The sequence below is a fragment of the Fomitiporia mediterranea genome (assembly GCF_000271605.1).
Source record: "Fomitiporia mediterranea MF3/22 unplaced genomic scaffold FOMMEscaffold_2, whole genome shotgun sequence".
Classification (NCBI taxonomy): domain Eukaryota; kingdom Fungi; phylum Basidiomycota; class Agaricomycetes; order Hymenochaetales; family Hymenochaetaceae; genus Fomitiporia; species Fomitiporia mediterranea.
The window spans coordinates 696,320-716,435 of NW_006760387.1; the positions used below are offsets into that span (position 1 = coordinate 696,320).

At 45.6% G+C, this 20,116-nt stretch overlaps 8 protein-coding genes across 8 annotated transcripts; 3 read left to right on the top strand and 5 right to left on the bottom strand.

The window, feature by feature from the left end:
• Positions 1-1,683: 1,683 nt before the first annotated feature.
• FOMMEDRAFT_77331 (MFS general substrate transporter) lies at positions 1,684-3,972 on the bottom strand (the record flags this gene model as incomplete). Its single annotated transcript, XM_007262554.1, has 11 exons — positions 1,684-1,811; positions 1,873-1,937; positions 1,991-2,053; positions 2,123-2,272; positions 2,344-2,542; positions 2,612-2,990; positions 3,047-3,083; positions 3,135-3,196; positions 3,252-3,300; positions 3,356-3,854; positions 3,924-3,972. The coding sequence occupies 11 exons, from the start codon at positions 3,970-3,972 to the stop codon at positions 1,684-1,686; spliced, it is 1,680 nt and encodes a 559-aa protein (XP_007262616.1).
• Positions 3,973-4,222: 250 nt separating this feature from the next.
• On the bottom strand, positions 4,223-5,963 carry FOMMEDRAFT_138370 (Six-hairpin glycosidase). The gene is made up of 6 exons (XM_007262555.1): positions 5,790-5,963; positions 5,509-5,738; positions 5,388-5,452; positions 5,255-5,322; positions 4,848-5,190; positions 4,223-4,783 (listed from the first exon to the last, which is right to left on the bottom strand). Exons 1-6 carry the CDS (start codon positions 5,819-5,821, stop codon positions 4,457-4,459), a joined length of 1,065 nt encoding a protein of 354 aa, XP_007262617.1. The 5' UTR covers positions 5,822-5,963; the 3' UTR covers positions 4,223-4,456.
• Positions 5,964-8,004: 2,041 nt separating this feature from the next.
• FOMMEDRAFT_151595 (uncharacterized protein) lies at positions 8,005-9,159 on the bottom strand (the record flags this gene model as incomplete). The annotated part of the gene is made up of 3 exons (XM_007262556.1): positions 8,005-8,565; positions 8,636-8,853; positions 8,916-9,159. 3 exons carry the CDS (start codon positions 9,157-9,159, stop codon positions 8,005-8,007), a joined length of 1,023 nt encoding a protein of 340 aa, XP_007262618.1.
• A 751-nt stretch (positions 9,160-9,910) lies between these two features.
• FOMMEDRAFT_144450 (uncharacterized protein) lies at positions 9,911-10,608 on the bottom strand (the record flags this gene model as incomplete). The annotated part of the gene is made up of 2 exons (XM_007262557.1): positions 10,414-10,608; positions 9,911-10,352 (listed from the first exon to the last, which is right to left on the bottom strand). Exons 1-2 carry the CDS (start codon positions 10,584-10,586, stop codon positions 9,911-9,913), a joined length of 615 nt encoding a protein of 204 aa, XP_007262619.1. The 5' UTR covers positions 10,587-10,608.
• A 665-nt stretch (positions 10,609-11,273) lies between these two features.
• On the top strand, positions 11,274-13,312 carry FOMMEDRAFT_117170 (uncharacterized protein; the record flags this gene model as incomplete). Its single annotated transcript, XM_007262558.1, has 9 exons — positions 11,274-11,703; positions 11,777-11,882; positions 12,038-12,095; positions 12,147-12,256; positions 12,309-12,448; positions 12,499-12,624; positions 12,683-12,824; positions 12,925-13,115; positions 13,221-13,312. Coding segments are annotated over exons 1-9 (1,284 nt in total), but the record flags the coding sequence as incomplete, so codon positions are not given.
• A 1,501-nt stretch (positions 13,313-14,813) lies between these two features.
• Positions 14,814-16,807, top strand: FOMMEDRAFT_138372 (CEL4a mannanase; the record flags this gene model as incomplete). The annotated part of the gene is made up of 8 exons (XM_007262559.1): positions 14,814-14,894; positions 14,959-15,031; positions 15,106-15,397; positions 15,472-15,822; positions 15,899-16,068; positions 16,126-16,205; positions 16,263-16,359; positions 16,421-16,807. The coding sequence occupies 8 exons, from the start codon at positions 14,814-14,816 to the stop codon at positions 16,630-16,632; spliced, it is 1,356 nt and encodes a 451-aa protein (XP_007262621.1). The 3' UTR covers positions 16,633-16,807.
• Positions 16,808-17,266: 459 nt separating this feature from the next.
• On the top strand, positions 17,267-17,587 carry FOMMEDRAFT_46304 (phosphatases II; the record flags this gene model as incomplete). The annotated part of the gene is made up of 1 exon (XM_007262560.1): positions 17,267-17,587. A coding segment is annotated over one exon (321 nt), but the record flags the coding sequence as incomplete, so codon positions are not given.
• A 905-nt stretch (positions 17,588-18,492) lies between these two features.
• FOMMEDRAFT_151600 (uncharacterized protein) lies at positions 18,493-19,882 on the bottom strand (the record flags this gene model as incomplete). The annotated part of the gene is made up of 7 exons (XM_007262561.1): positions 18,493-18,610; positions 18,666-18,840; positions 18,899-18,978; positions 19,042-19,253; positions 19,295-19,452; positions 19,514-19,642; positions 19,705-19,882. 7 exons carry the CDS (start codon positions 19,880-19,882, stop codon positions 18,493-18,495), a joined length of 1,050 nt encoding a protein of 349 aa, XP_007262623.1.
• Positions 19,883-20,116: the final 234 nt, after the last annotated feature.

Here is a 20,116-nt window from a genome sequence, read left to right on the forward strand (position 1 = left end):
TAACTAGTCTGCTCAGTTTATGGATGTATATAGAAAGGGGTTGACAGGAGCACAGGCTTAATGGGCAAATAAGAAATACTATGGCCATAGAATCCTTCCAGCTAGTATTCTGGCTGAGCTGTAAAACCATAATCTATATTTTTTTTTGTATTTACAAGTGCTAAAAAAAATGTCAATGTCCACCGCTCGATTTTTGCCATCAGGGTCCTTCCTAATGGGGAAGTGGCTGTGCTGTGACTGATGTGACATACTATGTCGAGTTTATACTTTCCTTACCTTATATAAAGGGCTATTTGTAGACACTTAGAGATTATCTTCATACTTGCTCCTGTACTTAGGTCAACCTCTCCAATCCCAGGTCTTTGCCTGTTCTGTGTTCTTGAGTGAGGCTCCAGCCTTTACACTTGTATAAATAATCTAAGTATGATATACATTAATATACCTTTTGTATAAATTATAAGGCAACAATAGTAATTATTACATTATTATATTATAAGTATAACTCTTTCTTTAAGATTATAATTTAAATATAATACAAGCATAACACTTTAGGTTGTTATATAAAGTTAGTATAATACATGTAATAGCTTTTTATTCATCCCTAGTACTTATGTAGTCTTTATATACATTAATATGTCTTATTTAAACATTGCAATTCAATTACAAGCCTTATAATTACTTTATAATGTATATACAATACATATGTTACTTTACAAAGTCTATAAGAAATTACAAGAAATCTGACTTTTTCCTGATGTGGTTTGGAATAATTGGATCCAACTACATACATTGTTGTATTATTTTTCTCAATGTTTCTGATATTTCACAGTCATCAATTTTCACCAGGTGATCTAAAAAGCACGTTGGACCTGTGCTGTGGCGTTTCATTGTCAATGTGCAAGAATGGCTTGAGCAATATTTCAAGTTGTCAAGTCGTCTATCATTACAAACACAATTAGTGAGGATTGATTACTTCTCTCTTGCCCTACAAAAATGAAGAATACCTTTTGCCTCAAAGAACGAAATGATAATTCGGATGGGAGAGTGCAATATTGTTCTCAACCAGAGCTTGATGTTGACTTTAGTAATAAATCCATCATTTCACATACTGTGAACAATGTGGCGTTTTTCAATAGCTCTGACTCCTTCTGATGCCTACTTGGCATGCCAAGGTCTTCCATGATTGGCTGTGCATTAAGCATTTGTATGGAACTTACTTCCATAATAATGCTGGAAGTCTACAGGTACACCTATTATGCTTTCCCAATCTTTCACTCCCATCTTAAAATCTTGCTCCTTGCTCGATTTTGCTGCAAAAGAAGGTAGTGGAAAATCCATAGGCAAGTTATATTTTTACTGTGTGGCAATCCAGATAGTGTGCCACATATTGAAGCACACTCTGACAGTTGTATTGTAGAGTAGCAAGTTGTGAATACATATACTCTTAATGTTGATCAAATTCTGAATAACTTGCCTAGACTTAGAAATTTCATTGCCAACAAATGACGATGATTGCAATCACACAATATTGATGTGTGTGTGTGTTTATTTAAGCAGGGTTCTCTCTACACTTGTTAGTACTATTGCCCTGTACTTGGAGAGCTTTAATTTTTTTCCCAGGCCCCATGATTATATCCAGCAAACACAAACATATAAAAATTTAGAATACAAGCTACTCGGAACTTATGCAAGCATCCAAGGTGTTCGATGCACCCAACTTCGTGCTCGCTTCCCCCAAATATACATTGGTATAGTCATCAGACAAACCCAGGCATTGATGCCACCTATTACACAGAATGTTTTGAGAACGCCTGCGGGTTGATGTCGGCATGGAAGTGAAGGGGGTAAGTAAAATTAGAGAGGAAGACGGACCTTGGTTAAGAATCCATGGGGTAACGAAATATGTCACACCGAACGCGAAGATGTTCTTTAGGCAGCTATATAAACGTAAGTTTAGCTTGTCGTTAAAGATGTTCCTTAAGCCACCAACTTGATTGCCGCAAATGCCTCAGGCGCATAATTAGGATGAGCATCGACAACATAGGACACCACACTGCAAAGCAAACATATTTATTCTGTTCAGTGCTAGTGTACATTTTGAATACCAAATAGATGCACTCACGCGATCGACGCAACTGCTTGTCCAAAATTGATTAAGGAGTAAAATATTTCAGGTCCAATCCACAGCTGCTCGAGATGTGCACTAATTGCCCATCCAAACCAACCAATTGTTGTTGCTATGAACATCGGGATCATCACAAGCAGACGGAATCTAACGGAAGCAAAGTCAACTGTCTCACCCTAACAATTGAGCCTTTAAACATCACTTGAGTATACACTTACTCAGGTTCGTAGATACCATGATTCCGTCGGGCCATAAAGGTCACCGTCCAGTCGCTCAGAGGACCCGAGAGGAAATTACCGATAAATGCAGCAATGAACGGTCCGACTCCTGAAATCAGTCCTACTATCCCGGCATTGAATCCATATCCGAACTGTGGGTCGGAGAAGAGAAGAGAGATGGATACAGATAATGCAACCACTGTAAAATATTAGACAATGTGTCAGTAAGTCTACATTTGAAACATGATCAGTTCGATTTAAGACATACACCAAGCATTCGTCATCCCATAAACGAGCGTACCCCACATCACTACTGGGCTAAGAGCGATGGTAAACGGACGAAAAGCTATCTTGAAAAAGTTCTCGTTCGAAAAACGATGAGGGGACCAAGGCTTCATCAGTTGCAAAAATGTCTTTGGTGTTTCTTTGCTTGGTATTCTTTCGACGTCATCAACAGCATCGGGTACTTCGTGAACATTGCCATAGTTCATTTCGGAGGAAGTCTTCTTCGCAATGCCTTCCGGCTCCGCTCCCTCCACTTTCTTACTAGAGCTTACCTCATCGACTGGGACCACTTCACCACGAGAGCGACGGACGTATGCTGTTTCTGGAACAAATAAGGATGTAAGAATGAGCAGAACGCCGCACTGTCGATTCATAATTTAGACCTCATTAGCATTTTGAAACGAAGTATTAGCTGTACCAGTGCAGCTTCAATGACAAAACATGTCCGCCACGATCTACAGCGCTCTATTCAGTAAGCGATATGCTCATGCGACGATGGTACGTACACATCTTGTATAAGGTATCCGTTTACAATGTACACTCCGCAAATACCACCAAGAAGAGCGAACTGGGGTCACATATTCATTCGTACGCATTTTATTGCAAGGAAAGAACGGGCTCACGCTCCAAACAGCAATCCACTTCCCTCTCTCATGGACGAAAAAAATATCACTGAGCGGAATATCAGAATTTCCAAGGCATCAAACGGAGCTTTTAGCCAACTGACGAGATGGTTGCTTCCACAAGACATTCGATTGGAGCCATACCCATTCCACCGATGACACGGCTCGCCGTCAAGCTTCCTAGGTCCTGTGCCAGAGCACTCCAGATTGCACTTGCTAGTAAGAAGGCATTCCCAAGTAAGAATAAAGGTCTTCGCCCCCATATGACACTGGCAGGTGCAGTCAGAATCAGAACCAGTCCGATTGCGAGAACTGTATCTCCCGTGATCTTTGATAGCTCATCGTTAGTCGTGTTTAGGGCTTGAGCAACTTGGACAAGCCCTGCTCCAAGGATCGGTCCAAAAGCACCCACAACACCAGCACCATATGTCACCGTGACCATAAGCATTGCTTTGCGCCATAACGGCCAGTTTAATGGATCATTCGGGGAATCAGAAGGTTGTGGAACAAGGATAATTCCGTCCTTGCCACGTTTCACGTTTGGGTCGGAAGGATCAATGTGTCGGGCACTGCGACTGTGCAAGTCATCGAGTAATGAGGTTCCTGCAAAGTTTATGAGATATTGGTGTTTCATTTATCATAACAATTATTTGCATTGTCAAAGACACGTACCTGGGACGTTCTCCCCCAGGTGAGAATCTGACAAGATACCGAGACCCATGGCTGAAGTATACAGCAAGCATTAATCCCTTCATCGCACATTTTATACTTTAAGTATCCAAGTTACTCCGCGAGAAGAACGCCGATACGTCGCTGGATCGTAAAGAAGCACAGTGCCATTCTTCGTCTCAATTTTGTATGCATTTCTATTGGCGACATAAAAGGCGCCTAAAACGTTGAAGCATAGATATTGCGCCCCATACCTTCGCTTCAAGGTCACCTGTCAATCTCGGAACCGGTGGAGGTTGGTGTTTAATGTTAGGTAACTTAGGTTGTGTAAAAACCGATTACATAATAATACAAGCATTTACCAAACTCGAAGTTCAGAAACTAGTCAATTAATAATGTTTCACACAATCCATCTTGAACGGAAACACAGCATCACAGAAAACAGGATGAAATGTATGTGAAGGAGTCTATTAGAGGTGCCGCAAGAAACAATACAAGGAGACTCCAAAAGAGCAGTAAATTAAATAAATTAGCATCTAACGGGAAACGTTTTGTCCGTTCGCCGCAAGCCAATCACGCAATGCCGCAATCAACATAAGATTAAAAGCCTGGCCTTCTGTAGAGAGGATGCCAACCTGATCCCATACTAGCGGGTTCACATACGGCGAAATCACACCGAGTTCATCAACACTGCCTAAACATACCTTTGCCAGTTGGCTCGCCGTGTCAGTGTAATACGAGTCAAATGTCTTGGAGTCAATAACAGCAGCACGATATGCAACAGAGGCAAGTGCAGCAGAAGCAGCACAATCTCCAAAGGTGTTGTTAGAGTCAATGTAGTTTGGAACGAGGTTGTCATCGCGCTGTCCATTCAGATCAAGATTAGGCAACTTATCAAATATGACGAAAAAGGAAAAGTGTACTGACGATTGCTGCAAACGTGCCGTCCAAGACCTCTTTTATCCAACTTTGGAGTTGGTCCGTTTGGTCCCTCATGTCATCCTTGAACTGACTCTTCATGATCGTTGACTGCACGCGTATCATGCCAAGTGCTGCCCACCCGTTTCCACTTGCCCAAAGTCCCTCGTCTGCGAATTCCCCTGCGCTTTCATTGTATATATGTGCCCAAAGCTTGCCTGTTGGACCATCGATTAACAGTGCATCGCGATATAATCTCACATCGTCATACGCCATCTGAAGAAGGCTCTGATTCCCTGTCACTGCGCCGTAGTACGCAAGGAAGGGTGGTCCCATATAGACCCCGTCATCCCTGTTGGCCAATCGAGTTAGCGTGGAACATCAAAGAGAACGTAGAAGAGAGAGAAAGTAAATACCAGTACTGGCGGGAGTCGTCGCGCATCGATATAGCACCCGTCGAAGTCCTCGGGGCGATATTCAAGAGCTATTATTAGGTGCGCGTCTTGTCAGATGATCATGTCACGCATCCAAAATAACAAATGGACTGACGTAGTTTAGTTGCTTGTCACTGGCATCCTGGAAGAAGGTTGCTCTGTTTGGTTCCGTCATTGCTCCTGCAGATCGCCCACCGTGTCAGAAACAGTATATAGTAGACAGTAAGTTGACGTACCAAGAAGGGTGTAGGGGCCCGCAGATGCCCCATCAAGTGCGGCACCGTCCAGACCATCATTGATATTTTGACTGAGACGTCCGTCCGGGCCTTGACGCACCGCAGCGCTCAATGCAAGACGTATTGCACCAACAGGAAGGCCCTTGTTCGAGAATGGGTCCTCTGCAAAAACAGAGTACTCTGGATTTTCGATCTCTAACACGGCCGCAGCTGCTGTACCCTGTTCCCAACTAGTAGAATCGGTCAGTTGGATAACTAGTGACTCAAAATGGGTAACTTGCCTTGTACGAATGGAACCAAGCATGACTCCCATGACAGGGTCGGCTAAGTGTGCAATGGACTCGTAAAGACTCGTCTGGTTGCTGAGAGTCGAGTCATTACGTGCATTCAATCCAGGTAACGCATAGACGATAGGTACAGACGAGAGCGCAGCTACAGCTAGTGGCGTTACCGGCAGCATGGTTGGCCAGAAGAGAAGAAATCCGGTAATGCGAGAGGCCTTAAATAGTTGGGAGGAATTTGCGTGCCTTCGTGTTGGCTAATGGCCATAGATTCCGCTTCTTCGCGAGAAGAGCGGGTGGAATAAATTAGACAAGTAAGGCACGGGAGGAAATAACGAGGGATATGATGAAAGGGATTGAATTGAATTGACGGAACAGATGGCTGGCAGCAGAAATGAGGACCGGTCTGAACACCTGCTAGCCTCGTGTTTCCCTGTCACATCGCATGTCTGAGTCTCTCCAGTCCAATGCTAGCAATTTCTTATTGCTTTGAATTACACGTAGCTTCCATATGGATTGTCATAAAAAGATGCTGAAACAAATGCTACGTGTTGGACTGAGAAGAACTCGGAGACTTGTCCGACGCTGACAAGTCTGACTGACTGTATCAGATTAAGAAATGGAAAGTACGACGCAATCGTGCGTCCGTCTCATATATTCATCGTTGCACGGTCGTCGGGATTCAGGTCCTGATCGCGTGGGTCTTCTCACTTGGCTCTTGGATCGGCATCTTCCCCTTCATAACGGGATGGCGATACTTGAGAGACTCAGCACATCTCCTTAATATCCGTAATTTCAGGTACCTCGAAAGGCCGAAAAGCGCGGGAAAACAACTGCTGGCTGCGTCCAGACTATAAATATGACTGTAGATTCTAAATGACTACGAATGTCATTGAATTTAAATGAAGAAAATCTGGTCAGAGCTGTCCTTAATATACTGACGGAGAGGAAGGACTGATGCTTACTGGGTCAAATGTGCTCAGGTGCACCTAGGCGTCCTTTGACCTATTTATTCAACCATATTGTGCTGCAGCAGCGAATAGAACATGACGGCCAAAACACAAACCACTGTTGCACATTGCCGGCTTGTGTCCAGCTCAAATGACGACGTGGTTCACTGTTTCACATACTGTAGTGGATTGAATAGATTTCTTTGCAATGGCCCTAAGTTGTTCAGGCAAATATGCATCAAGAATGACCCAGAAAACACAGTGCACAAGCTACAGTCCACGCTGTGACGTTTTCAGAGTCCTGAAGTGGCCGACAGAGTCGAAGACTGCATTACAGTGTTGTGCATCCCCCGGGATCCCACGCAGGATCCCTTCAATCCTTGGTGGATACAATAAATAGGAACGATCAGACGGGAGGGAAAAAATTTGTAAACATAGTGATACGAATGACATAATTTATTTCTTCTCACACTCATTGTGAGCTGATGCCTCTTTGGATTTGATAATTTTATTGCCATATATAGCAGCTTAACTGGGATTCTGAATAGAATTCTGCTGGGTTCATTCCCTTCACAATCAATCCACTAGGGATTGATGGCTGGAAACGGGAATGGGATCCCTTCTGTCCCTGGGGGATCACAACACTGTATACGCCCGCTTGTGTTCGGTGGACTCGGAACCGAACTTTGCAAGATACAAGGAAGGAACATGAAAAAAGTCAATCAGTCCATTGCAATTGCCTAATTTGACTCACATTTTTATGTGTCACCGCCATCAGTCTGGTCGGAAATGTAGTCGTATCCTGGCAGAGAGTATGTGGTAACTGTAAATCCCAATGTGCTCTTATATGCTCGAACGGTAATTTACATGACTAGAGATATTATTATACGTGGAGATGTATGATATACATGTCCGAGAATTTTAGTCCGAAATCATAGTCCCGATATTGTCCTAGAAAATACAGGTATGTATACTACTCCCAACGAGTCCGAGAAGTCCGTCACAAGGTCAAAAGAAGATGTCCGAAAATAAAAAGAAGGGAAACAACAATTCCTAAATTTAAACCTGCTTAAGGTATTTCGACTAAGTGGCACGTTCATTTTGAATGCAAATTACGCGTACCGATTCCACTGTACAATAACTAGGGGGTATTGAAGGCAAGGTCGAATTTCGCGATAATGGCATTTCTTGGTCCTCTATTCGGGAACCGTCTTGGTCTGGACTACTATTTTCTATATCTTTATATGGATCATATCCGTCAAAGGTTATTTCGAAGAAGTAAAATTTTGTCGGCTACCTGAGTCTCCGAACGGGTCTCCAGAGAGGATGGCAATTCCAGTTTGCGAAATTTGCGACGTATGACTCCGACTGCTCATTATTGCTCGTGATCCACTACCGTCCATACGCACGAAGGTATTCCGGTTAGATCTAATTCTGTCTTCACCACTGCCTATCGTAGCGTTATTAGACTCCCGCCCACTACTGAATGGCCGAGATTTGATTTGAATCCATCTGAAATTTACAAGGCGATGTGATCGGCGTTGCTCGGTGGGGATAACGTAAGGACTTGGAGTGGTGTGGGATGGATCGAGACGGCGAAGACGACGTCTACAGAGGCGGATCATAATGATGGTAGCGACGACGAAGCAGGCCCCTAAAACTGCTCCTAGGACGGCTCCAACTATAACTCGAATATGACGATGGTGGCTCTTGTGTTGTGATGAAGACCCCGGACTCGGTTGTGCAGTCGTTGGTGTCGAGGAGGCAGATACAGTGCTAGCAAGGATATAGCTAGGTAGAGCGGTAGGTGTGGCAGCATCCACAGACTGAAAGCTGAAACCAGGTCAGTATTTGATTTCACGGATGGTAAGGTGGGAAAAGTCACTGGAAGCAGACCAAATTCCACGGTTCGTCGTCAGCAGAGCCCGGCAGTTTCTGGATTAAGAGAGTATGATTGATGGTTGGATCCAGATCGGTAGCAATCGGGAACATCAAGGTATCGTCCGCGTTACTCAAATCAAGGAGTGACTCTGTAAAGGATGTGTTCTCGTCGAGAGTGAAGTATAACCCAGAATATTTTGGGATTGAAAGGCCGTGTAATGCTATGGTTGATCCTTGAAACGGACTTGTCCTTCAGTCACGTCAATTCCAGAAAGTTGGGTACTAACGGACATACCTTGAAATGTAAACGATGCAACTGCATCGTTACTGACCGTCTCGATTTTAGTCGTGAGATTCCCAGTGTCTGGAGATGGAACGGTCATGACTCTCCAGACATTGTTGTCGGTTAATGGAGGATTGAACTGTATCCTCGGATCTAGGGCATACACATGCTCTTCAAGTGAGACTCCGAAGGCAGTGCTTACGAAAACATCATGAACGAGGACAAAGAGAGGACCAAGAATCTGCAAAGTACGCATTATATACAGGTGAATAGGAGCGAAAGTTGGAAAATATTGAGAAAATGATCGAATGAAAGTGTAACGTCCAAACAAGCCTCATCAGGGGAAAGAAATCACAGCAGGCCTGGTGGTCTACTGACTTATATATAATGACTCTCGATGGTTTCCATCCTTTCACGATACATCGGGGCAGAAAGAACGAGTGAGGCGCCTATCGCTTGCGGACTTGGGACCATAGCGACTCGTTACTTTGTTGTGAAATCCAACCAGTTATTGGACAGAGTAATACCATGTATATACTCGCGATATTCATATTTCGTGGTTGCTATGTCGTCGTCAAATAACAAGATCCGTGTCGGTGAGGAAAGCTAAGTATCAGACTATAATCAGCGCTTGAGATGGATATTGAGCTCACCTATTTGCTATAAAGGGATATGATTTGATGCATTGTCCGTAATCACCGCATGCATATAGCGCTGTTATTTGAAAATAGGAGAGTCTTGATGCATCCTTGCGTTGTTGAATGAGCAAATCAGCACGCTTCCGTAATTTAGCAACGTCAGATGACAATGCGAACAAATTTGCGGAACTTTCCAGCAATGAGCAAAGACTTTTGATCAAATTCGATTCGGCAGATTGATTGTATGAATGTATGAATAATAATATCACGGATGATTATTATAGAGTCTCGACGAATGCAGTAAGATAGGTGTGAGTGAAGCAGTCAAGGATCAAGAAGAGCATGCAAGCGTCTGTACAAGAGTCAAGGCTACTCCTTCTTCGTCGTATCAGAGTACACAGGAGGTGGAACAGAGATTGGTGATGAGGCGCCATCTTTGTCGGGGATCAGGGTAGAAGCCGAAGCAGTCTTGTCGTCCGGTCGACTGTCGCTGCCATCTGCTTTCTCGTCATCTTCTAGGCTCTGCTTTTCCGAATGTGATGAAAAGGAGCTGGAGCTGCTCGAGTGTATCGAGGCATTGTCGTCTTCGGAAATTCCCGGAGGAGCTGGTGCTGGAGGCGTGGGTGGACGGATACGCGCGGCTGGAGGCGGAGGCAGCGGCACACTGGTTTGAGATTCAGGATTCTTTGGCTGTACACCGCGGCCTGCGTCGTCAGCGAACATGATTGCTCGAGTACGAGTTTGAGATGGACTCCGATGTAACGGTAATTCTGCTTCAGCTATCTCACGCTGGCGCCGTCTTTCTGCCATCCTGCAGATCGTTTGTGAGATAACCGAAATTGTTTTATGTACGTTGTATAAGCAGTGCTTACCGTGCCTGATGCCGTTCTTTGCGCTCGCGCATTCGCGCGATACCAATTTCTGCGGGTTGAGGCATGGGACCGCAGCCGCAGACGAAAATTCCGAGGACGAGGAAGACGACTACGACAATGACGACGCCGGCGATTTCTCCCGCCGACGTCTTGCTCGACATCACTTGAGACATATCAGTCTAGCAAGGGAGTGGGTGAGGGACGGGCTGAGCTGGGTGACGTGAATGGGCACGAAGTAAGGGAGCTCATTCGCGACGAAAGATTTGAATAAGAACGGCGGTGGACCTTTGAGGCGTTCTGCCAGATGCGATTAGTGAGCTTTTATGATGATCATTTGCGAATAAGCTTTATTCGGAAGCAGGAAGGCTACATTAGCTATTCAGAATACAAGGATGCCTCCGCAGTCATGATTCCATGGCGTCTTGGGCATGCTAGTATCATGATGTGAACCTAGATAGCACCTCTCGTGAGAGGTTTTGGCAAGATCAGAGGTTTTGCAACAGATGAGCAGAACAAGAAGTATGATGTCTGTCTGTTGGGAATCTTGGGATCAGCAAGCCAGAGATGGTTCCGTGTCAGAGATGAAGATGCTAGTATCTAGACGTAAAGACTGCAGCCCTGTTTCAAAAGTGCTTCTCGATAACGACTGAAAGGCTGTAGACAGTAAAACAGCAAACCTGCGAGATGACTCTGATGAGGTCGGTGATAATTCTCCCCGAAATAGTAGTACGCGAGCGCCCAATAAAATTCACGCTTATCAGGGCTGTGACGGAGCTATGTCACTCCGAGCGCGTCACGCCGCTGCGGCCATTGCAAGCCTGTGCCGCTTGCAACAGCCTTTAACTCTCGACATCCATCACAACACAACATTCCCTTGTCCACATTTTATACTCCCGACACTTTCACTCAAACGCGGGCGTTTGTCGTTGTAATCTTGCTGCACAACTCGGCAGAACTCAAGAAGAGATTATATGGCAAACACTTATGGCATCGGAGTCGCAAGACATGGCGACGCCGGCGTTGCAACGACTTATGGTGGCCCTCAAGCGAGTTCGGAACGCCCATGCTTGACCAGCGAGTATCCCCCTGTGCACAACAAGTCCAATGTCTCTTTTTACAATTCTCAAACGGATGCGAATACGCACAAAAACAATGATATCACAGTTGATATTCTTACGTCGCGAACACCATCTCCCACACCCTCGGAAAAAGCGATGTTGGAAAGGAAGGGATTTATTGACTGGAAGAAGATGATGAACTGGCGATTTTGGGTCCGCCGGGAATGGTTTTGTGAGTAGCAGAACGCGGTTGTCGCGTTGCATATCGTCGTTGTGGAGCCCGCTTGTTGTTAACTTTCTCATAGGGTACTACGTTATTTTCGGAATAATCCTGATTATCACAATTCTCATCAGCGTTTATGACCGTCAAATCGTGCATGCGCTTCAACCAACAGCGAACAAGCTCAAAAAGTAAGTTCACTTCATTGTACTCCGACAACATTTCGCGTGGCAGTGAACACGCTGATCACTGCCACTACATGGTGTCACGACAAGCCCCTTGGCGCGGCTATTTGCCTTTTACCTCCGTCGACGATGACAGCTAATGATCGGTTTCCTTAAAACAGGTTACCCGGCGGCTGGCTTATTCCTGTAGCGATATTCTTCATTATATCATTTCCTCCAGTGAGTTACCATATATTAGCTTCGATTTGCATATTTTTAAAGTCTTGTTAGCTATTTGGGCACGAAATCTTAGCCATTTTATGCGGTGTCGTGTGGGGCTTGGGGTTAGGCTTTGCAATCACCGCTCTTGGCACTTTCTTAGGAGAAATGGGTAACTTTTAGTATGTCTCAATGATTAGCTTCCATTACCACTTACTAAGTCACGTGATACAGCGCATTCAAGTACTGTTGTCGAGCACGAGGTGAAAAGCTCGAGAAGAAAGATATTCAATATGCCTGTCTGGCGAGGGTCGTCAGGGAGGGCGGGTTTAAAATTGCATTGATTGCAAGATACAGTGCAATACCTGGACATTGTACGACTTATTTTAAAGCGGCTCGAGACAACTTACTTAACGATATCTAGTCACGACCGCCGTTTTCTCAACCTGTGGAATGAACATATTAGTCTTCGCCCTGGCTGCTGCATTGTCTTTACCAAAGCAGTTTGTAACGGTGTACATCGGTGTTATTATTGAAGAAAGCGGAACAGGTACTGGCTGCTCTGTATCTGCACGATGGTTGTGCTAATTACTGTCATCGGTTTTCAGGAACGGAGTCGACACGCGACAAGATAATCTCGTACTCTGTGATTGCCGTCACTACGATTATCACGATTGTAGCAATGAAGTATTTGTATAGGAAGATGGATGAAGTTAAGGGCGATGTGATTTATCAACGGCGTAAGGCTCGGTACGTATTTAGAGTCCTTTTCGTGCCTGCACTATTATGCAGCGCATTCATATGGCGGATTGTTTATGAATCTATTCTGACGATCCTTTTTGGAAATTAGGCAAGCAAAACTTGAGCGCGTCCATTCTTTCCGCGGTTCCTCGGTCTTCAATCCTGCAGAATCAGATTCTGACCTACCTCTTAATCCTGGGGAGGATACAACTTACCAACAATGGGACTCCCAGGGTAGGGCATCAGGAATTGCTGGAGACCCGAATGTCAATTATGGTTTGCATGCACCAGCACCGCGCCGTCCGACGCCGACTAGCGTTAACCGTGTACCAACGTTCCGGACTGAAGATGGGGGAGGATACACAACTTCGGGAGAACGCTATGGATCACCTGCTGGCAGATTAGGCCCGTCGACTGCAACGACTTCTCAGACCATATCGCCTATACACTCGCCAGCGCCGCTTCGACAGGAGAGCACTGATAGTGTTGGATGGGACGCTGCAGGTCAGGGATTAGGTGGTGAAGCCTACAAGCTTCCTACTATCCAACCCCACACCCCGCTTTCAGGAGGTTTTGCGAATGTGCCGTTGTCAGCCAACAATCCGTTCAATAGGGTCCCCTTGCAGCATCAGCAGCAACAGACCACCACAGGCAGTCCGCTCCCTCCTCCGTTAGCTCCTCCGCCTGGTTCAGCTCCACGTACCAATAATCCGTATAGTCCACCGACTTCTCCTGTTCGTCAAGCTACATATCCAACCACGCCTTTATCACCCATTCTACCTCAACCATCCGGACCTGTCGCAACAAGTGCATACGGAGTTCCTGCTACTGCATCGCCGGTATTGCAGCAGTATCCTGTGAATACTTTCACTCCACCTCAATCAGGGCCCCACTCGCCTATACATGGACCTATGCAATATGGCGTTCCCTTCCAACCCCAATCCCCTATACATGTCCAACAACAGGGCATGTTCTCACACCCTCAATCTCCTGTTAGTGCATCAGGTCAAGCTGCACATGTTTACGGCTCGCCTAGTGGGACTCCACACCCTGTTCCATTTGCCTCGAACGCGCCCGCCGCTGGTTCGCATGTTCAAGAAGCCAGTGATGCAAGCGTTTATTACACGCCTACGCATTCGCGAGTGCAAACTGAGCAACAACAGTTTGAAGATAGACTACCTACGCCGACGCACCCGCCTCCCCAGTATCAACCATGATTTCCGTCTACATTGATTTTTATTGCAACGTCAAACTTTTCTGTAGCTACTCATCGGTTTTTACCCGAATATCCTTTTTCTATCCTTGTTTACCATGCCCGGCCCGGCTGCACTTTCTCGATTCATCCGTGTTCCGCTCCTTCTACTTCGCTGTATTCCTTCATGTAATGACCTGAAGTATTATCTCGGACATATCTATAATTTCATACCCCTTCATTTCTCGCTGTTTGGAATATGAGGGCTTTGCTGGCCTGCCGAGGTTATTAGGTGTATTCTTGTAGGTGTAATATTTCTTTTGACCGCGTGACCGATCTTCGCTTTCCGCTGATCCGCTGGGAACTCTTCGTCAGTTGGGTTGCTTGTGTGCGTCGTGCGTCGTCAGTTCCATTAAGTCGTCTTTGTGACTACGCTTCTTTAACTCCGTATTTATTTTAAATCAGTGAGCATCGTTCCAGGCTGCCATTCCAGTTTGCGGTGCCAGCGAGTCAATTGCACGCGAACATTCGAAGATGGTCCTTAGATCCGTCTCAATTTCAGACTATTCCGCTATTCAATCCGAACATGCCCCGGATTTAATCCTCAGTCATTGGAGTGTGCTGGCCTGTATACAACGACTACGCCTCCGCAGCTAGCTCACGGGACCGGTGTGCTGTATGACGGTTCCGCGAAGCCGTATTGCTCGTATTGCTCAAGCATAAAACTGCGTCCGAGAAAAGATGTGTGGGCGAGCTTATTTCTCCCTACCCCACTGCAAGGTCTCTGTCGTCGGCAAAGAGAAAAAATGAGACGTGCTGGTCTTTTGTCCGCATTAGCCGCTGTACCTTTCGTCGCTGCTCAGGCTCCGGAATGGGGCCAATGTGGAGTAAGTATTAATCACCTGGGCTTGATTAACATCAGTTTTGTGCATGAAGATTGACCATTATCAGGGCATTGGTTGGTCCGGCGCAACGACTTGCGTTTCTGGGACTGTCTGTACGGTGCAAAACCCTTACTACTCCCGTTCGTCTTCCTCACCTACGTATAAAAAGAAAGAGAAATATTGATCGACCTCCCTTTCCTCTCCACCTTCACAGAATGTCTTCCAGGAGCAGCAAGCAGCAGCTCCTCCCCTTCCCTCCCAGTATCCACCACTTCATCACGGTCTTCGACAGTTGTTCCACCTACCTCGACGTCAGCTTCAGCTCCAGCGTCTACACCCACCGTGACAGGCTTCGTCAAAACTTCCGGACAAAAGTTTACCCTGAATGGAGAAGACTATATCGTTGCAGGGACGAATGCGTATTGGTTGGCACAAGTTAGCGATGAGGATATCGATACTGCATTTAATGATATTGCTGCTGCTGGATTGACTACTGTGCGCACTTGGTAAGTTATTTTTGGCGTTGTCAGCGTTATTATTTTATGAAGATGTGCTTAAACCCTTTTTCTTCGTTCGCCAGGGGTTTCAATGATGTAACTTCCTCACAAAACTTTGGCGCATACTACCAGCTATGGCAGAATGGTATTGCGACGTTCAACACTGGTGCCAACGGTATCTCACGCTTCGACTCTGTCGTTGCATCTGCCAAGGCCCATGGTATCCGACTCATCGTCGCGCTGACGAATAACTGGTCAGACTATGGTGGTATGGACGTCTACGTGAACCAGCTCAACCCCGGAGGAACACATGATACGTTCTACACGAACCAGAAAGTCATTGCTGCGTATGAGAATTACATTACGGAGTTCGTTGGACGGTACAAGGATGAGTCGACGATTATGGCCTGGGAGTTGGCCAATGAGCCGCGCTGGTGAGTCCATCTGCGAGTCCGGCTGGGGCGTCGATTTATTTTATGTTAGTCGCTAACTTGAACATGTGCTTCGTAGCTCGGGTTCCACAGGCAGTGCATCCGCTGCGTGCGATACGACAGGCTCGACGATCAAATCTTGGGCAACGACTATCAGCAAGTTTATCAAGTCTATTGACTCTAACCATCTGGTCGCTATGGGTGATGAGGGTTGGTTCGAGCTAGCGAACCCTCCGACGTACCCTTACGGTATATGATTTCCACGCAAACACGTATGATTTAATTGTCTGAGATCGTGTTTGTCAGCACCTGGTGTCGGGATTAACTTCACATCGAACTTGGAAATCGAGACCCTCGACTTCGGAACTGTCCACTCATACCCTGAGGTACGTATCATATTTCTTGATGACAAACTGCAGCCGCTAAATTTAGTTTTAATTCAGAGCTGGGGTCAAGCTGCTAACGAGTCCGCATGGGGAGTCCAATGGATAGCTGACCATGCGACAGCTCAAAAGAACGCAAACAAGCCCGTTATTCTCGGTCAGTAATAAATTTATCTGTCTTCACTTTCATCTCATCTTAATCCCTCCTATTTCTTCAGAGGAATTCGGTGTGACGACAAACCAAGCAACGATCTACACCGGATGGTGGAATGAGATCACTTCTTCAGGTCTTACGGGTAACCTGATATGGCAAGCTGGGTCTCAACTCTCGACGGGTCCGTCGCCGAACGATGGATATGCTGTGTACCCGACCGGGACGGTTTATCCGATTATGGAGAGTGCGGCTGCTGCGCTTAAGGCGAGAGGGTGATACAGGTCTGTATTATGTGGGACTACGAAGGGGTAGTCTGGTATTAGAAGGACGTGTTATGCAACTTACTTCGGGGTAGTCGTTTGGGGAATTCGTACTTTTCTTGCTGTTTAAGCACGAATCTATTGCCATGAGAGCTTTTCTAGTAGATAGGTTACTGGTGGGATGGACCGACATGCAGTGAAATTTAAAAATATCTATTCACTCCGAATCTATCTTTCTTGAGACATTTACTTTGTTGAGCGATGAGCCTGTCCGCACTACGACTCTGAGTGGCAAAGTAGGTCGCGTCGGTGCGAGGCATTGCATCAGACCGAGTATCACGATTTGCTGGAAACCATCAAATTGACAACACAAAGAGGACAACCCAACGCTTTCCTCTTGGTCGAAATCTTCCTTTGCCCTTTGCCACTTATATTATATATTGGCCATGTGCGTTCATCACTGGCAGGTAACAGCAAATACAGCTATGTCCAGACCAAGGCAAAACAGCGCTACGGAACAAAAAGAACATTCTCATTGTCCCGAAAGATTCTGTCCTAACCACTACCGTCCTTTAGACCCACATTATGATATCGATTATATTGGATACGGCATCTTCGTAGGCTCGCGTACAGCCGCGTGCAAACTCTTCCTCCTCCAAAATCATATTACACACGTATTGTCCCTTGGGGTGAATCCTGAAGAGGAATTGTCTCCCGAAATCACCGCGAAGAAAATCGCACTTGAGGATGTGACTGAAGCGAAGATAGAGGACATTTTAGACGAAGCTTGTCAATTCATTGATGAAGGAACGAAAGGGGGCAATATGGTTCTAGTCCATTGTCAAGCTGGCGGATCCCGGTCCCCAGCAGTGGCTATAAATTATCTACATCGGCGCAAGGGGTTTTCTCTACCTTGTGCCTTCTTTTTTGTTTCCACAAGAAGACTGATCATGGATCTCAATGCAGGTTTCGAAAAATACATTATCAAGGAGTCGCAGAAGCAAAGTGGCAAAATAAAGCCTGAACATTTTAAACTTCCAGGAGAATACAAAACGCCGGGCGAACGAGTTAAGCTGAACAAAGATCATTTTAAGAAAAATAAAAAGAGATTGGAGCAAGAGATGGGAATACCACTCGAACCTCCAGAAGAAGCTCTTAGAGACAATATCAAAATCAGGTTTCCTTCCTCGCTCGGGAAGTGAAGTGAATAACATATAGTTATAAGTAGACACAGTCTTATACTTTAAAAAATAACAGTGTGTTCTCTGCGTTGCATCCAGCTCTGACATATATAGCCGAAACACTGCTTTGCAGTGTAGCCGTGCTGGCTGTGCATGTAGCACGACTAAGAATAACCGTTCAATCAAGGTCTCTGTCTTCCTAGGTTCACGTACATTGTTAGGCAATGAAAGAGGGAGGGGTGCAATCACTGCATTACCTGTATGCCCTTCCAATAGCCTTAGTTATGGTTTAAACTAGAGAAGTATGGGTTGGAGAGGATCCTACCAGGGAGGAGCAACCTTATAAGGTCGACCTCGGGAAGTGATGCGCAAGAGTCAACAAACAGGTCACCAACAGTTTCTTGGTGAGTATGTAATGTGCGTTTGTAATCGCCTAATATAGCAGTTTTCAAGTATAGTAGGAATTTCCGAAAAAGAAACTAGTCGAACTTACTCTAGATATTGAGATTAATATTAACCCTCTGTAAAAGTCAGATTACACGAGCAAGCTTATAGGCCTCATAATACACGAGTCAATTTTATTTCTCAAGCTTAATTCATGTTTATCACAAACTATATACTTTATTTTGAGCGAGTTAACTGCGCCACCATTTCAAGGATCCCTCGCGGTTTTGCTGTTACATTACCCGGTCAATTCATTGCTTGACGAACCCCAAGAGCCATTGGATGCCAATATCAAGATCCGCTCGCCACTTCACGCTAGCACCGATTGTCGGATACCAAATCGTGAATGCATGCGGCACACCAGGATACCTTAATTCGACAATGCTTTAATTCACATCACAGGAACGACACCAAAGTGACCTACACGTCGACTTTTGTCGGGACCTCGCTTTCCTCCAGCCTTTGGGAATAAAGGAGACCTTCGTCACGTAGCGCATCCGCTCCGGCAATCTGGACATATGCAGGTGGTAGACCAGAGAAAGACTTTGCTAGCAAAGGGGACACAAGGGGATCAGACGCATCGCCAGATTGATAGGCAGCTGTAAAGGCAGGAGCTTTAGAAACTTCCGGTAATCTCGATAGTTCAAGATGACTTACCAAAGTACAATTCAAGATTCGCAATAGGGAACAGAGGATCATGCCTGAACTCTTCATAAGACTTCAACTTCTCTTTAAGGCTAGCTAATTGGAAGGGACAATCAGTATGCGGCAATGTATTTCGCGATTACGTAGATACGAACTTTTCCGGGAATTCCTTTGTGTGCGAAATGGTTTCTGGAATCTGCATAACTTGTCCTGTGATCTTACCTTGAAGCTCCGGGTCTTCTCGAGCACGCTGTGTAATTATACAAGTAAAATTTCCACCTGCAGAGATGCCTCCAACAATGAAACCTTTCTTGAGATCAACTCGTAGGCCTGGTGCATTTAAGGCTACCTGGAAAAGCACGAGGATCTTAAGAGCAATATCAGGAAGAGGTCAGAGTAGGTTCTTACCCATTTTACAGCATCATACGCATCGTTCGGACCTGTTGGCCAGCGGAACTGAGGGGCGAGTCGGTAGTCAACATTCACGACGACAATGCGGTGCTTTGAAGATTTCGCCCGACAAGTAAGCTCGTCCATGTCGAGATTTCCCACACAATAGCCGCCGCCTTTTCACGAAGCAGAAAATCAGCGGAGGAGTCCAGAAGAAATAAAGAGCAGCATCCTTACCGTGAAAATGAACATACACTGGGAAGGTCTCAGAAGCGTCTTGGGACTGCGGAGTGTAGATCCTAATTGCTATATCTCCCGGTGGTGTGGTCACAGGAATACGCTTCTCTTCTACAATTGCACCCACAGCTAAACAATGAACGAAGATCCATGAACGAATAATCCAATAGTGAAGAGGTCATCATACTAACGCGGACCAGCGGCTTCGACAGGCTTGCTCATCATCTCTACGACGATCTTCTGGCGTCTGATGACTTCCTCGTCGACTTCAAGTGCATTCTTTACTTCCGGAACAGGTTGAGGTGGTGTATTCGCTGATGCTTCCACGAACTCGGGGTCGGGCGTCGAGTAATGAGACCAATCAGTCATTGATAGCGATCAATTAGCCACTTCAATGTAGGGATGAAGGACGAGCTGTGGATAAGCAACAGTTGCGCGACGGATTAAATATACAGTACCGTCAGGGCTTGAAAGCTTGATCATACCGCGGAAAATGATCAAATCACCTGCCCAATTAACAAACCTTTTTCGACCAGAAGTAATCTATAGCACGTTATTCATGTCTCGGTCTCAGTCAACCAGCACAGGCACAAGACCGTGATT